The sequence below is a fragment of the Myotis brandtii genome, unplaced genomic scaffold, assembly GCF_000412655.1.
Source record: "Myotis brandtii unplaced genomic scaffold, ASM41265v1 scaffold4, whole genome shotgun sequence".
Lineage (NCBI taxonomy): Eukaryota > Metazoa > Chordata > Mammalia > Chiroptera > Vespertilionidae > Myotis > Myotis brandtii.
In genome coordinates, this window is record NW_005365371.1 from 1,503,672 (window position 1) to 1,518,805 (window position 15,134).

Sequence of the window (15,134 nt, forward strand, 5' to 3'; positions counted from 1 at the left end):
CCCTCCCCTGGGGGACAGGCGTGGGGTGGGATCGCTTGGCTGGCCTGGTCCTCCCTCTGTGGGGCGATTGTGGGGTGATGGTGGGATCCCCCGACCAATCGCATCGCACCCACCTTGGCTGGCCTGGCGCCAGCATGTGTCATAGTGTGGTCGTCTGGAAGGTTGTCAGAACAGTCATTCTGCTGTTCGGTCATTCGGTCTATTTGCATATTATGCTTTTATTATTATAGATAAGTGCAGAAGAATATAAAGAATTTAAAAAATTCTTGTAACTAGCATCTAGAGATATAGTTAAATATGTTGACATATTTCCTTCATCTCTTTAGAGCTTCTTACTTTTTCCCCTCTTTGATTATTTTATTGAAAACTTTTCTAAAAAGTTAAGAACTTATTCTTACCAGCAATTAATTCTTGTTCAGATAAATTAATCATGACCACCCATGACAAGCCCAGTACATTGCTTTACAAGGAACTAACCCTATTTATTCAAAGACAGTCTAACACCTGGGATTCTGATTTGTTTTTCATTGTAAAATTTAAAGTGTATAATGTTTATCCCTTTCTGATACAATACATAGTATATTTACATTGTGGAAAGTTTATTAATTATACGTTTATAAAGTTTAATCACATGTATGCACATATAACTGCTTTCATTATTGGACATTTATTATATATTATTTATTTGTGTTTTTTGAATTGTTGACTCTGTTACAGATGTCTTCCTTTCTCCCACAACCTTTGCCTCCCTCCACCCTGCCCCCACCCCCTCTAGGGCTTCACCACATTATTGTCTGTGTCCATGGGCTGCATATATGCATATATATTCTTTGGTCGGTCTCTTCTCATCCTTCCCACTCTCCTCCTCTCTGAGATCTGTCGGTCTGTTCCATGTATCCATGCCTCTGGTCCTGTTTTGTTTGTTAGTTTATTTTGTTCTTTAGATTCCACATATAAGTGAGATCATGTGATATTTGTCTTTCTTTTTCAGACTTGGTTATTTCCCTTAGCATAATACTATCCATTATTTTTAAAAAGTTCTTACAACAGTTCTATGAGGCAGGTATTGCTATGAGCCCCATTTTTCAGTACAGAAAAGCAAGGTTCAGAGAGAATACTAATTGCCCTAAAGCAAATCAAGTAGAAAGTGGTGAAGCCAGGATTTGATCCGATGGTCTCTGACACCAAATCTCATTTGTGGAGTCACTGCTATGTCAGTGATGTAGAGGCACCTTTGTTGATACTCTAGTGTCTTTGTTATCTTTGATTTTTAAAAAATAATTAAAATAAAATTTTATTTTGTATTCTGCCTTTTTCCTAGCATAAGAAGCATTTCTTTTGCAAGCCAGTGAAAGATTTTAATTACTACCTAATTGTTACTCAACCATTCTCCTATTAATGAACTTTTAGGGTCTTTCCAACTTCTTATATTATAAATAACATCATAAGGGGCATCTTTAAGCATGAATATTTGTGTGGACTGATTTTTGAAAATGATGTTGTAGTTTTGAGTTCTTTATTTTCTTTTTTGATAGGTTAGGGAGGTGAACATATTTTTCAGGTCAAGGTGTCTTTGAATTAAACCATATCTTTATCCTGAACCAATTTCTCAAAGCTGGACTCTTAAAGACATTTGACTCACCCTCTTTTCTATGCCTATGTGTGTTTTCATTTAATTTTTAACACCCAAATGATATTTTTAAAACATCTGAAATGTGGGCAATCTCATATCATCTATATGTGCAGAAACAAATGAGCAGGTCATCCTAGAAAGCAGAAAGTCTAAACATATTTAACGATTGGCTTTGGATGTGCTCTACAAATTAGAATGGCAATTTCACCTTGTAAATTGGTTTTAGCTAATCATGAAACGATTTTGCCTTCTCCATGTACTTGCTGGCTCCTAATGGGCAAAGGATTGGAAAGCAAAAAACAAGCTCATATGGGGGTTTGTCTCCTATCACATAGTTCATTAGAGCTCCTGTAGGTTTGTCTTTATCCTCCACCCGATCAGAAGTTTGGGGAAGCTGTGAATATGCATCTTGGACACTGCAGTGTCCCCAGGGCCTTACAATGATATGTGGCATTTGATGGGCATTCAGAAAATTGTGTTAAAAGGAAGCAAACAAGTATGAAAACTCACCATTGATAATCAGGCAAATAAATACTTGGAAAATGACCCATCTCATTTGGAATCATCATAGACTAGAAGACCTTTGAACCCATTTTCCAGGTATCCTAAGGGAGGACTTTTCAGAACCATGAGACTTCTGGGCAGTGGCTCTCCCTGAGGTGGCTCATGAGGTCAGGATGACAGCCTTTGACTGACAGGCTGAAATGAGTTCAGTCACACTTTTAGGTCACGCTCTTCTGTACATGAATTCTTAGGTGCACTCTGGGAGGGTGCAGTTCAGTCTGATGCGGGGGAAGTCTTCACCTTGGAAAAATGAAAGCTGTTTATGTCTCAGGGGCCGTAAGGTGACTATGCAATGCATGCAGAACAGGTCATCGAGCCCTTCACCTGCTAGGAGGGGACACTCAGCGACCTCTTGCTACCTGGTATCATCACTCTGCTATAATTGACGTTGTTGGCCTCTCTTCACTTTTCCCACTTTGCTCTTCATCCCCTGCACTCCTGGCAGGGACAGGTTCCAGAATCCAGGCTTGCCATAGAGGATATGGTGGGAAAATATTAGATGGAATAGCTGCCCTTGCGAATCTGTGTCTGGATAAATGGTTCCTTTTGTCCCCAGCTCACAAGGTGGATCCCAGGACGGAACAGGAAGGGGCTTGAGAAAATAAACTCAGCTCAGTGGCGCTGTGGACGGCACCCCCAATGCCAGGAAGTGGCAAGCTCGCTTATGAGAAAAACATCTTAGAGAAATGAGCACCGTTTTCTCTAGAGTCCATCAGGGTAAACTATAGTCCAACGTGGATTCAGCAAAGAGCTTAGAACGAAGTGCTGGCACTAAAGCCTTGCTCTCAATACCCTGCAGTTCCAAAGTTCCAGAACCTTCTCCGTGTCAGGCAGTGCTGCCAGGTGGAGGCTACTGAAAGGCTGGGTCGGATTCACAGAGAGGTGTTAGTCCTTATTGCTCTCAGATCATCTCTCCTTAGATCTCTTCAGAATTTGACATCACTGGCTCATGGGTGTGTGCCTGCCCCCAGGCCTCCTGGCTCTTGCTCTGGGGCTATTGGGCTCTGATTATCATTAATAATTAATCTATACAGCACCTTTTACAAGCCTGCAAGTGCCCTCTGCAGCCAGCGCCAGTGTGGACACACACATCACCTCACTTCTGTCTCAGATGATTAGTAGCCACCTCATGGGGATGGGAGGTGGTGGCGGCACCAGTCACATCTGTTGCTCTTTATAGATTTTTATAAACAAACTTGAATTCTGTTGTTTATTTAATTTTGCTTCTTGTTTTATTCCACTTTGCATTATACAATAATAATATTTTCTTAACATGAAAAACTTGTTATGTGTAATAGTGTATCTTGAAATGCACCATATTTTAATTATAACCCCATCATTTGATGTCTAAGTTATTTCCAAAACTTCATTGCTATAAATAACTCTCAGTAAACATCTTTGTGTATAAACTTTTTTCTACCTTTTAGATGGCTTCTTTGGGATAGGTTTGTGGCAATCATGGACATTATTTTAAGACTGGTGATAACACATTGCCAAATTGTTTTCCGAATTTCCAAATGTATTTTTCCAATGTGCCTTTACTAATTTCTCCAAGTTTAAGTTTATTGCTCATCGTTGCCCAGGCCCCACTGTGCAAACAGTACTATCATGATCATCGAGAAACCCTGACGAAGGGCCTTGTGTACTGCACCTAAACCTGAGCCTGGATTTGACAGAGTAATTGGTCCTCAGGCCTGCCCTGTGGGGTCCGCGAGATTAGCATTCTTTTTACTTTCCCTAACTAATTGGCCTCTTAATGGGCACCATACATTAAAGTTCAGATCTAAAATGAAATCTAGATAGACTTAATGGTTGTTGTTGTTTTTTTTTACCTGAGTTTTTAGTTTTGCCTCTGGGTGTTGATTGTCAGCTTCTGGCTTGGCCCCAAGTTACTTTAACTTCCTCTGAGCTCATCTGGACTGAGGTCCTTATCTGCCTTCCACCAAGGAAGTGAGGCCTCCTTGGAGTTTGTATTCTGGGCAGCAATGTTGAAGGAGCCTCTGAAGCTTAGGTGTAGTGATTTTAATTTGCTTTTTTTTTAGGATCCAGAAGTCTGTGGCTCAGCAACAGCAGGCTCATTAGGAAGCTCATGTTTCTGGTTCCACTTAGATTAGGTAAACTTCAGCATGTCCGGTGAAATAAGTCCTAGCACATTCAAGTTTTTCTGGAACTCATGCTAGGGCATCAGGATGATTTAAATTTAGTCCAGACTCGTTTTGCTAGGATGTTGGAAATAAAGGAGTTCCCTAAAGAAAGATGCTGGAGAGACAGCCAAGGATGAGGGAAGAATGGGATGTTTTTCACTTGGTGGGTTCCAGACTTGGGGCTGTTTCTCCCTTCCCCTTATATGATCATTTTCAGCATTTTTTGTATTTCTCTCTTCACCTGTCATTGGTTAAGTCTTATCAAGTTTCCTTCACTGGTGTGTGGGGTTGTGTATGTTTTTAGCATATATTGGATATTGACATTTTATGTTACAACACTAATTTTGTAGACACACTGCCTTTATTATATACACTTCTGGCAACTTAGATATGCTGCCACCAAGTGGTGGGATACCTTCGCTTAGCTGCCCAAGAAGACATAGATGGATTTTTGTCAAGAGACTTCAAATGAAAATATTCTGCTCTTTCCTCACTCATTAGACCTTGGAATTTCCAGGTTTTACTTTTTAAAATGTTACTGAAACACTGAAACTTAAGTAACCCTAAGCAACAATTGTTTTTCCTAAACCACAAAGTGGGTTTCCTATCATTTATCATTGAGAACTGTAGTAAATATCTAATAAAATAACATTTGTGAAAATAGCCTGGGTATTAACTGCCAGTTGAAACTGGGCATTTTATAGTGATGCTATTTTTGGGAAAAACAAATGCCTAAATAACGTGGTATGTCTAAGTCAGTTCTCAATGTTCTTTTTAAAAGTTAAGTTTGTTTTTTTTTTAATTAAAAAAATATCCTTCCTGTTGGTTTGTTTGCCCTCAGTCTTGCGTAGATTGGAAGTCACAGTGCCCCAAGCACACTTATCTCTCAAAACTTCTACTTCTCCCTTGCTGTTTTCATCAGCCACAAACACCGAAGATAAAAGTCTCTGTCTTTTCAAACCTTCCCTTCCAGACACTATTTTCTTTCTCTGAACATGGAAGATGAGGACAAAAAACATCACTTCCTCAGGCTTTTTGTTGCTGAGTGTGTAACCTTGGTGAATACACTCACTCATTGCAGATAATCTCTGTACCAGTTTGCCACCGTAGCTTTTACTAAAAGGACACCTCCCCCCCACACCCCGACTCCCCTAACCTGTTCCACTCGATCTCATCTCTTCTTGGATAAAAAAGACTTCTTAAGAATTTCTTTCTTAAAAGTCCAGCATCACCTATGTAGCGCAAAATAATTTGAACAAAATTTGGAAAAAACTTCTGAATCTAGAAAATCTACACACAGCAGTGATGGGCCCAGTGTTTTCTATGAGTTCTGACCCCCCACAAGGCTCTCCTGGATGCACAGTGAATTTCGTGAGGGCCTGGATGGTGGGTCTCCTTTGCTGGGGGAGTTTGCAGAGCAGCACTTTGCAAGCTGGCCGAACTCACTTAGATTGGGAGCTCCCCAAGGAGGGAGGGCAGTGTCTCACCCCGACCCCTTGGGGCCAAAGCCAGGCTTTTTTCAGACACAAAGTCACTGAGGCCAGACCCAGGTCTCCTTCCAGATGTCGTCTTTCCTCTGTGAGGGGCTGTGCCCACAGGGAGTGCCCAGCCCGGGGTGGGTGGACTGGCTCTGAGGCGGCAGAGAGAAGGCAGAGCCCTGCCTGAGGACAGAGCATGTAGGAGCGTGCCTGGGCACCTGGAGTGGACTGCCTCACCGAGGCAGAGCATTTGTTTCTAAATTGAGCAAGTGCGACAGCCAGCCCCACGTCTCCCAGAACCCAGACGACGGGAGCACATTGTCAGAGCTGTGGTGACTCAGCCGGGACAAATGTTTTCCGGATAATTTGCTGACGTAATCCCAGGGTGTCCTGATGGCCCTGCTCCGGTTTCCTCTCTCTCAGAGCCTCCCTCTCCCCACCCCCACTCATTCCAGGTCAAGAGAGCTACCCAAACCCCTAAAACTGATGCGTTTTTCTCCCTCTCGTCTCAGACTGTTCTGTGCTGTCCGGAGCTGGAGTTTCATGTTCCCATCACTAGTAATTCATGTGCCAGGTTTTGCACAGCAACTCCTCTTGGCCTGGTGCCTGGGGCAAGGTCTGGACCCTGTGCTGTGACACGCCCCACTCTGGTCCCCTGCTCATGAAGAGAATGACCTCTCATCTCTAGACCACAGGCTGTTTGCCTGTACGGGACGCTCAGGCTTCAGAACTCATTTGCTGAAGAGAAACTCCCTGTTTTGGACGTGGAGGAAGGCAAGAACTACTTCTTCCCCTCCCCCAGCCCTGACCATGATGGAGCGGCCCATTAGGACGCCTGCAAACGGGCCCGGGTTTAATTCTGGGCATACACAGGACACTTGTTTAGTTTTTACAGACATACCAACTTAGAATGGCCAAGCAGTCCTCCAGCTTTCTCACACTGCTCCTGGACTTGCAGGCTAATGAGGAGGAACCCTCAGGGCCCTGCCTGTTGAGTCTCTCAGGTGTCTTCCGTCTGGCTCTCCATGACTTCCCTTGCTGCTCTCAGGTTTGCACTAGTGCCTGAGCCATCACACAGTTTTCTCCTCCCTGTCAATCACAGGGCCCTCATCAGCGCCAGGACAACCCTGCCTGGTGTCAGCGGGAAGGGAGACTGCGGTGGCGGTGGCGAAGCCCGGGGGTGTGTGCCCAGAGGGTGGCTTTGTGGGTGGGTTTGTTGGGCATGTGCCTGTACATGATGTGCGGGCATGTAGCATTGGGCTTTCAAGAACGCGACTGTTCCTTAAGGGAAGGAGGAGGAGGCAAGAGAGGAAGGTGTTTGTAGGTGACTTTTGACCAAAGACTATTTCCTGGAGGAAGTGTGTGGTTTTAATAAATGACCTGCCCTGACAGGAAACAGGAACCTAACTGGAGGGTAGGAGATCCTGTGAAAGTGTGAGGAGAGGTGGGGATGAGGCAAGAGGGGAAAAAGAGTGATGATGGTGGAACAGTGGTTAGAGTGAGCAAAGGAGAATAACCACTCTACCTCCTGGCCAGCTGCAGCACAGGCCCAGCACCGGCCACACCACCACAGCCTCTCTCAGCTCAGCCGCCTTCTCTCTCCTCTGTCATCCGTTTTGGAAAAGCTGCTACACCTTACAGTCATGGTGACTGAGGCGCTGCGGTTAGATAGGTCACAGTCTTTGGAAGGTGGGCTTGATCTTTGGTTTGCTACTCACAGATGTCTGAGCAGTGATTATAATGACTTTTTAAATCAAAAGATGACTGATTTTCACACAGCCTAACTGGGGAGAGAAGGAGCTATGGCGAAGGCCAGAGGAGCATGTCCCTGAGGTTTGTCTGGGGCGCAAAGGCAGGGCTATGTGGGGAGGTCATAGTTTGCTTCTAGTTCATTCTTTCTTTCATTCTGCTGCTTTGGTTTCCACTTCACTTCTGCTTCATGTTATGAATGTCCCTGAAGGAAGGGATGAACCGCTCTCTGAGGGAGAGTGGGACGTAGGGCAGGAAGCTGCTGTCGGAAATGGATATGTCAATCTCCGTCCCATCTCCCCAGAACACCCCCCCCCACCCACCACCTTCCCTCTCTGGCCAGCATGTCCCAGACTTCTAGGAGCGATGGTTCTGGCCCTTCTGCAGGAGTCTCCATGCTCTCTTCTCTCATCTCCCAGTAGCTCCTTCCAAACCCCTTCCCCAGGCCAGTCTGCTGTAGAAAGCAGGTCTGTCCCTTTGGTGAATGGCGGTTGTGTTTCAGAACTTGTGAGATGTAAGGTAACCTGGCTGATTAGCAGATACCCAGGGTTTATGCAGCTAACCCCATGGGCCCCTCAGAGGCAGCCAGCCTGTGGAAGGCAGCATGGTTTCTCCTTGGTTGTCACCCAGCCATTTCTGGAACTCTCTTTGGCATTCAGCCTGTGGCATTCAGCTTTTCTGTCTCAGGATGGCAAACCTTTGTTCCTTCTGAGCAGACTTGATTTTCAGAAAGTGTTTTATTTAAAGGTGACGTGGAAGAAGAGTCCGTTTGCAGGTGGAGGTCCTCTGTGCTTTCAGCCTCCTATCAATTTATGGCCACACCTGGGGATGGGGGAAGTGATCTTGGGGTCAGTGCTATTTAATACTTCACCATGCCCTGTCAGGGGGCAAAAAAGAGAACCAGCCACATTTCTGCCCGGGGCACATTTGCAATGGGAGCCTTTTGTTAGTTTTTGTATGTGTTTTTAAACAGCTTCCTTTGGCTGGAATGGGGTAGCAGGCTTTAAGTAGGTGAAAAACGGACAGTCTTTCTCATTTGGCCTCCAGTGCGGGTGGGGTGGGGGGCTTCCCAGGGACTCTGACTGGGGCAAGAGTTGGGTTTGCTTCTGGCAAAGTCAAGGATAGGACCTGGCAAAGGGGAGTTTCCAGACCTGGAAATGGGCCAGCAAATCTCCAGAATCATTTCTGTAGCAGAACTTACCCATGTCTGTACATGCGAGTCATCAGAGCCCAGAACTGCTGAGCCAGCCCCAGACCAGTGAGTCAGAACCTCCTCACTGCAAAGAGGCTTGGATTAGAATAAAGCATCACCTTTGACTTTGCCCCCAGTCCTGGCTTCACAGGGAACAGGTGCAGAGGCAAAGGATGTGTTGGCAACTGAGTACAATAACACAAATTCTTTGAAGTCATCTTGACCAGGGAAAGTGGATGGAGAGTGTCTTCTTGTAAAAACAAATCAACAAAAAACAACAAACAAAACCCCTCTGGGTGGATGAACATGGATCCTGAGGGGCCTTGATGGTGGCTGAATCACAGTGAGAGAGAGCCAGATGCTGGACAGTGCTGTGGGAGAAGCAGGCCGGGCAGGGGAGCCCTGCCACCTTTCTGAGCTCCTTTCCGCCTTTTGGACTTGGAGCCACCCAGGGGCCCTCCACACGGTGAAGGACGAGTTTGAGAACTCTCTGCCCACCAACACTCATGCAGGACACAGCATTCCTTGGAGTGCTCATCTCTCTATAAGGCACCGCTCCCTCCCTTCTTTTTACTGCTTCTGATTATACAATTAGAAACCTTAAAGCAGGTGCTAATGTGTCTTTAACACTTTTCATGAACGCCTGCTGATTTCTGGTTGTTTAAGAAAGTGGGTATGGTGTGGTTTGGGGCAATCAGCAGAGCTGCTGTTAGAATAGCAATAAGGGGCAGAAAACAGATTGACACAGATCAGAGTGATGGGCAAGGGTGGAACCAAAATCTAGCTGTTGCAGCCAGACCCCCACCACCTGAGAACTCTGCACAAGCCAGTCAAGGGAATCGTTTCCTCCTTAGAACTCCAGGCCCTTTCTGTCTCCTTGAATTCTGAACAGAGGATTTGGCTCCTGAAATGACTTCGGGAAGACATGGCTACAGCACAGTTCTGGGGAAAAGTGTGAAATTAGTGACTTGTTGGGCTACTCTTCCTCCTTTATTGGTTTCTGCTCTCTGAGCTGTCTCCAGGGGTAAGGGCTATCCATGCTCCGTAGGTAAGACCTCAGGCATCCCTCCACATTCCCGGCACTGACCATCCTGCTTGCCCCTACAGGGCCGGCATTGTGTGTGGCAGGGCCCATGCTGCCCTCCATCAGCAGGAAGTCCTTCACTCGACTGCCCTTTGCTCCATCACCCGCTGCTCAGTCTAACCCTCTACCCCAGTGATCAGTTTGTCACCCACCTTCCCTGGACAACTTAGTGATTAGGTCTGATTTGAAGGTCTCTTCTGCTCCATCACAACTCAAGCACTGGGCATTCCTGGGCTCCCACCCTACGATTCTGACACCCACATGGCTGATACCCCCCACTCCACAACTATCACCAACTGAACAGCCCAGCAGCCCATACTAAGCAGAAAGTCTTGCTGCCCCCTGGCCTGGTCTGCTGGGGTGGTGCTCATTACAGCTCTCTACTCCACCATCCCACCTGTCATCATGATGGAGAAATGTTATATTTTTTCTAACAGCTGTTTCAAGTGAGGATCTTCCAGATGTTCATAGGCAGCATCACAGTGGAAACCAGGAGCAGGGTGGTCCTCATTCCTGGGAAAGGGGTTTCAGCACTCAACCCAGGATGCCCCGGGTCCCCAAACCAGATTACTTGATGTCTAGGAGGATTTTTCTTCCTCTTAGTTCCAGAGTCCTTGTGGCTTAATAGAGGACCTGAAGCAGGGAGGTTGACACCTGGGTGTCTGGTCCAAATGGCCCAAACATCCACCCAATGGTGTGACGCTGAGCAAGTCCCTTCTTTCCACTGGAACTTGCTGCCCTCAGCACTCAAATGAAGATTAGCAAGAATAAGCATGAAAGTTTCTTCAAGTTCAAGCATCCTGTGTCTCTTTGAGGCAAGGTAGCCCAACAGATCCTGGAATCACACAGATCAGATTCAAATACTGATTTTACCTCTTCCTGGTGGCTTTACAAACCTTACTCAACCTCTTTGAACCTCAGTTTCCTTAACTATAGGGCAGGATAATGACAGCAGTGACTTGGGAGTTTGACATGAGGAATCAATAAGATAATGCATATAAAATGCTTAGCAAAGATAGATTCTCATGTGCGCAATAAAATTAGCTCTTACCATTAATATATGTGTATGTCCCATTTTTATCAAAAACAGCTGCTCCGTTTCGTAGTTTGACTCTCATTTTCTATTTCTCTCGCTTGAGGTTCTGAACTCCTCAAGATTTAGCGCTCCAGCCCCGGGCTGGCTGCTGGCCTCCTGCTTCCTTACTGCACTTCACCACCTCTGCTTCCTTCCTGCAGTGGAGCAGCAGCCAGCATACAGGCTCTTTTCCACCTAGGGCCTTTGCACAGGCTTCCCCCTCTGTCTGCATTATTCTTTTTTAAAATATATATATATTTTATTGATTTTTTACAGAGAGGAAGGGAGAGGGATAGAGAGTTAGAAACATCGATGAGAGAAACATCGACCAGCTGCCTCCTGCACACTCCCTACTGGGGATGTGCCTGCAACCAAGGTACATGCCCTTGACTGGAATTGAACTTGGGACCCTTGAGTCCGCAAGCTGACGCTCTATCCACTGAGCCAAACCGGTCAGGGCTGCATTATTCTTTTTTTTGTCCCCATTCACTAGTTCCTTCTCATAGTTTTGGTTTCTGCTTAAATTGTTAGCTCCTCATAGTGGCCTGTCCTAATGACCTGATAAGTTCTTAAGACTTAGCACAATTTGCACTTATTCTGTTTATCTAGCTACTGTCTATGTCCATCTCTCCCCCTAGAATTTAACCTTCATGTTCGTGTCTTGTTTCTATTTATATCCCTAGTTCCTAGCAGCGGACCAGCCACAAAGTGAGTGCTCAGTAAATATTTGTTGAATGAATAAGTTAATTAATGGATAATATCTATTTAGATGGCATGATATTATTTATGCAGCACCTTCCTAACTAGGCTCTTATTGAGTCATATAAATCTCTGTAAGGGGTACAGAGATTGATCAGCCAGAGCCTGGCTGTAGTTACCCCACAGGACAACTGCCACAAGGTGATGGCAGTGCATGGGGAGAGCCCTTATCCCATCAGGGATGGAAGGGGATGGAGAGGGAAAGTATCAATAAGAGAAGACTTCTTGGAGGAAGAGGCATGTGAATTGAACTCGAAATGTGAGAAGTTATCTAAAAAAAAGAGGGAAGATGGGGTTGAGGTGGGCAAGCATAAAGACATAGAGGGATGAGAGGGCAAAGTATAATGCAAAATTGAAATTACTAAAGGCGTTAAGAGCGGTGTGGGCAGTATAGGCTGTGTGTTTTAGTTTTGGGAAAACACTCTGACAGAGGAAATCAGGAAAGACCCCGGGGAGAAGGAAGCAGTTATATCCAACCCTTTGGACAGATGACAATGGGAAGTATCTGGAGTGGTTCACTGCTGTGGGTGGGATGGAATCCAGAGGCACAGTCTGGCTTCCCGTGGCCAGGGACCCAGGGAGGAGTTGAGGAAGCAGGTATTGGAAGGAAGTGGCACTGGGCTCCCTGAGGCCAGACCTCCAACCCAGAGTGAAGTCCTGGACTGGGGTTGTCGCTGGCAGCTGCTCATCCTGCTGTCCAGGTCCCAGAGCGCCGTAAACTAATTGAGAATCCTAATGTGTGACACAGGGCTGGGGTAATAATATCAGCTAAAATAGGAGGGACATTCAAAGGCCAGCAAGCAGACCAGTCATGTGAGTGTGGGAATGAGCCAGGAGAGGTTTAAAGAATGGAGAGCTTCAGCCTTCTCTGGAGACACTTGAAAGCATTACAAACAAGAACTGTGCCTAATAAAACCACTTTGGGTTCAGTAGTGGGCTGCTGAATTGTGATCTCTGCTAGGCATGGGGGCCACCAGGAGTACAGAGGGTTCCTTACTACCTATTCATTGGTTCCTTACTACCCACTACTGAGGCCCCTCACCTGGACCAGTCAGACCCGGGGCAGCCCTCCCAGATGTCCCCGCTCAGTGGGTCAGGAGTGGACTCTGGGGCATCGGATGTGGGCAGGACCTCTGAGCACCCAGAGGGACATCCAGGTCTTCCCCAGAAGTTTTCGACGAGGCTGCCAGGTCGGGTGTATGATAAGAAGCAGAAACTCCATGGTGATTTCATAGCAAGTTACAAGTAGAGAGGGAAGCCCAGAACGCAGCTCTCCAGGGGTGTCTGGCTGAGCTCAGACAGTTACAGTGGGAGAGCAGCTGCCAGCCTATAGGGAAAGCCTCCTGAGGCCGAGAGAGAGGGGCTCCTTTGCAGAGAGAACCAGAGAAACCCGCCCGAGTCTGTGCTTACAATGAATGACTCTGTTCGAGAGACCGCTGCGCACCTTTTTGCTCACCTTGGAGATGTTGTTCTGATTGAATTTTGTTGTTCTGTCTGATATATTTGTGTATGACCTGCTATTTGTTAATACCTATTCTAATCTGATTTAGACAGAGTGAGTCCTTATCATTCAACTCTCACCAACCACACTTATGAGCATCTAGCTGTTGTCCTGGGATCACCTGGGGGACTCCTGGGCCTCGTCCCAGACTGATTTTCATCAGAGTATCTGAAAGGGAATCCTCAGATCTTCATTTTAAATGTGTCCTACATGGTTAGTGAAAGTCACTAAAGAGGAAAAAACATCGGCATAAAGCCGTGACAATGCTTTTTTTGAGATAACACAGGCTCGCTGAGTGCAAACAGCCCCAGCGACATGTAATGAACAAAGGAACAAATGGTGTAGAACTGAGTACAAGAAATATCTGATCAATCATCCGGTCATCCAGCATGTTTACGTTCTGGGCCGAGAGCCCCTGAGGGCCTGTGAAAAACAGTTCCCAGCTCAGTTTGAAGGGACTGGAATTTATCACGGAGGGTGAGAAGCTGGCCAAGGGGGCCCAGGTCTCGAGCCCCAGATGGGAAGTAGTGGGGCAGGGTGATGGGGCAGGGGCTGCCTTCTCCCTGTGAAGTTGGGGCTGGGAGACGGGAGGTTCACTCACTCTCCTTCCGCCTTCTCAGTGGATTTAAAGGCCTGCTGTCCCAAGCTTCACCTTTCTATGTCCCCATCCTCATAATACACAGTGCAAAGATTCAGCCCCTGAAAACTTGATTTGGACTAATATCTTTTATTTTATTTTTTTATTATTTTATTTTAAAATATATTTTATTGATTTTTTTTACAGAGCGGAGGGGAGAGGGATAGAGAGTTAGAAACATTGATGAGGGAGAAACATCGATCAGCTGCCTCCTGCACACTCCCTACTGGGTATGTGCCCACAATCAAGGTATATGCACTTGACCAGAATCGAACCTGGAACCCTTGAGTCTGCAGGCTGACGCTCTATTCACTGAGCCAAACCAGTTAGGGCAGGACTAATATCTTTTAAAAGGTAAATAATCTAAAGGGAAGAGGAGGGCTACCTGTTAGTTATATTTCAGTGTAACTTGCGTTGCTCAAACTGCTCCGCGTGTGAGCACACTGAGTGAGAGGAAGAGATTTCTGGGGACGTGGAGGCTTGGGAAAGAGGCAAGCTGGGGAGCCCCTGTGGGGCTTGGGGTCGCCAAAGAGTAGTGTGCAGACCTTGGTCACTTCTGGAGTCAGGGAGACAGGGCCAAGGGGTGGGAGTGCACCCAAAACTGCCTCTGGTGACATTTCCTCCAGTCATCCCAGAGATCAGCTAGGAAGACTGATCCCAACTCCCGCCCAGGTCCTGCCCCGAACCCCACCGAAACTCCCTGACCCCTGACCCCGGCCACTCAGGTGCTGGATGCAGTGGTTCTGATCTCAGTTAATGACCCATCTCTCTGCAGCAGCTGACACCTGTTCCTCCTGAAATCCTCCCCTCCCTGGTTTCCTTAACTGCACTCCTCTCCAGGTTTTCTCCAGCCTCTCTGCATGTTTTCCTCGGGCTCATCTGCGTTCTTCTCCCATCTCTTAAACATTGATATTCCGTCGATGTTCTATCCTTGACTCAGAAGATGGTTCGTCTGATCTCACTCGTTTTCACTGGGTGATCTCACTCTATTCTGTGCACATCCACCTCCACCATTTGTGGGTTTATTCATTCAGCAAATGTTATTGAGCACTTACTAGGTGCCAAGCACAGTATGACTCCCTGGTCAAGATTTGCAACCCAGCTTTCTTTTTAAATCTCCAGACGGTACATCAAATTACCTTCAGAATTTCATTTATATATGAAATATTATTTATATTTTCATTATCTTATATGATAAAAGCCTATTATGCAAATTGACTGAACGGCAGAACAATCAGCTGAACGACCGGCAGAATGACCAGTCACTATGACGTGCACAGACCACCAGGAGGCAGACGCTCAACCCAGGAGCTGCCCA

The 15,134-nt window shown here is 46.3% G+C and overlaps 1 protein-coding gene across 16 annotated transcripts in view; it reads left to right on the forward strand.

Moving 5' to 3' along the window:
* Nucleotides 1-15,134, forward strand: part of KALRN (kalirin, RhoGEF kinase) — a 586,523-nt gene that overhangs the window by 141,631 nt on the left and 429,758 nt on the right. Inside the window, exon 1 of one of the 16 annotated variants that reach the window (XM_014545252.1) lies at nucleotides 7,911-7,914. The exons of the other annotated variants lie outside the window; for them this stretch is intronic. Within the exon in view, the coding sequence (XP_014400738.1) occupies nucleotides 7,913-7,914 (2 nt within the window). The 5' untranslated portion in view covers nucleotides 7,911-7,912. Of the gene's footprint in view, nucleotides 1-7,910; nucleotides 7,915-15,134 lie in introns of those variants that run through there. 16 annotated transcript variants of the gene reach the window in all.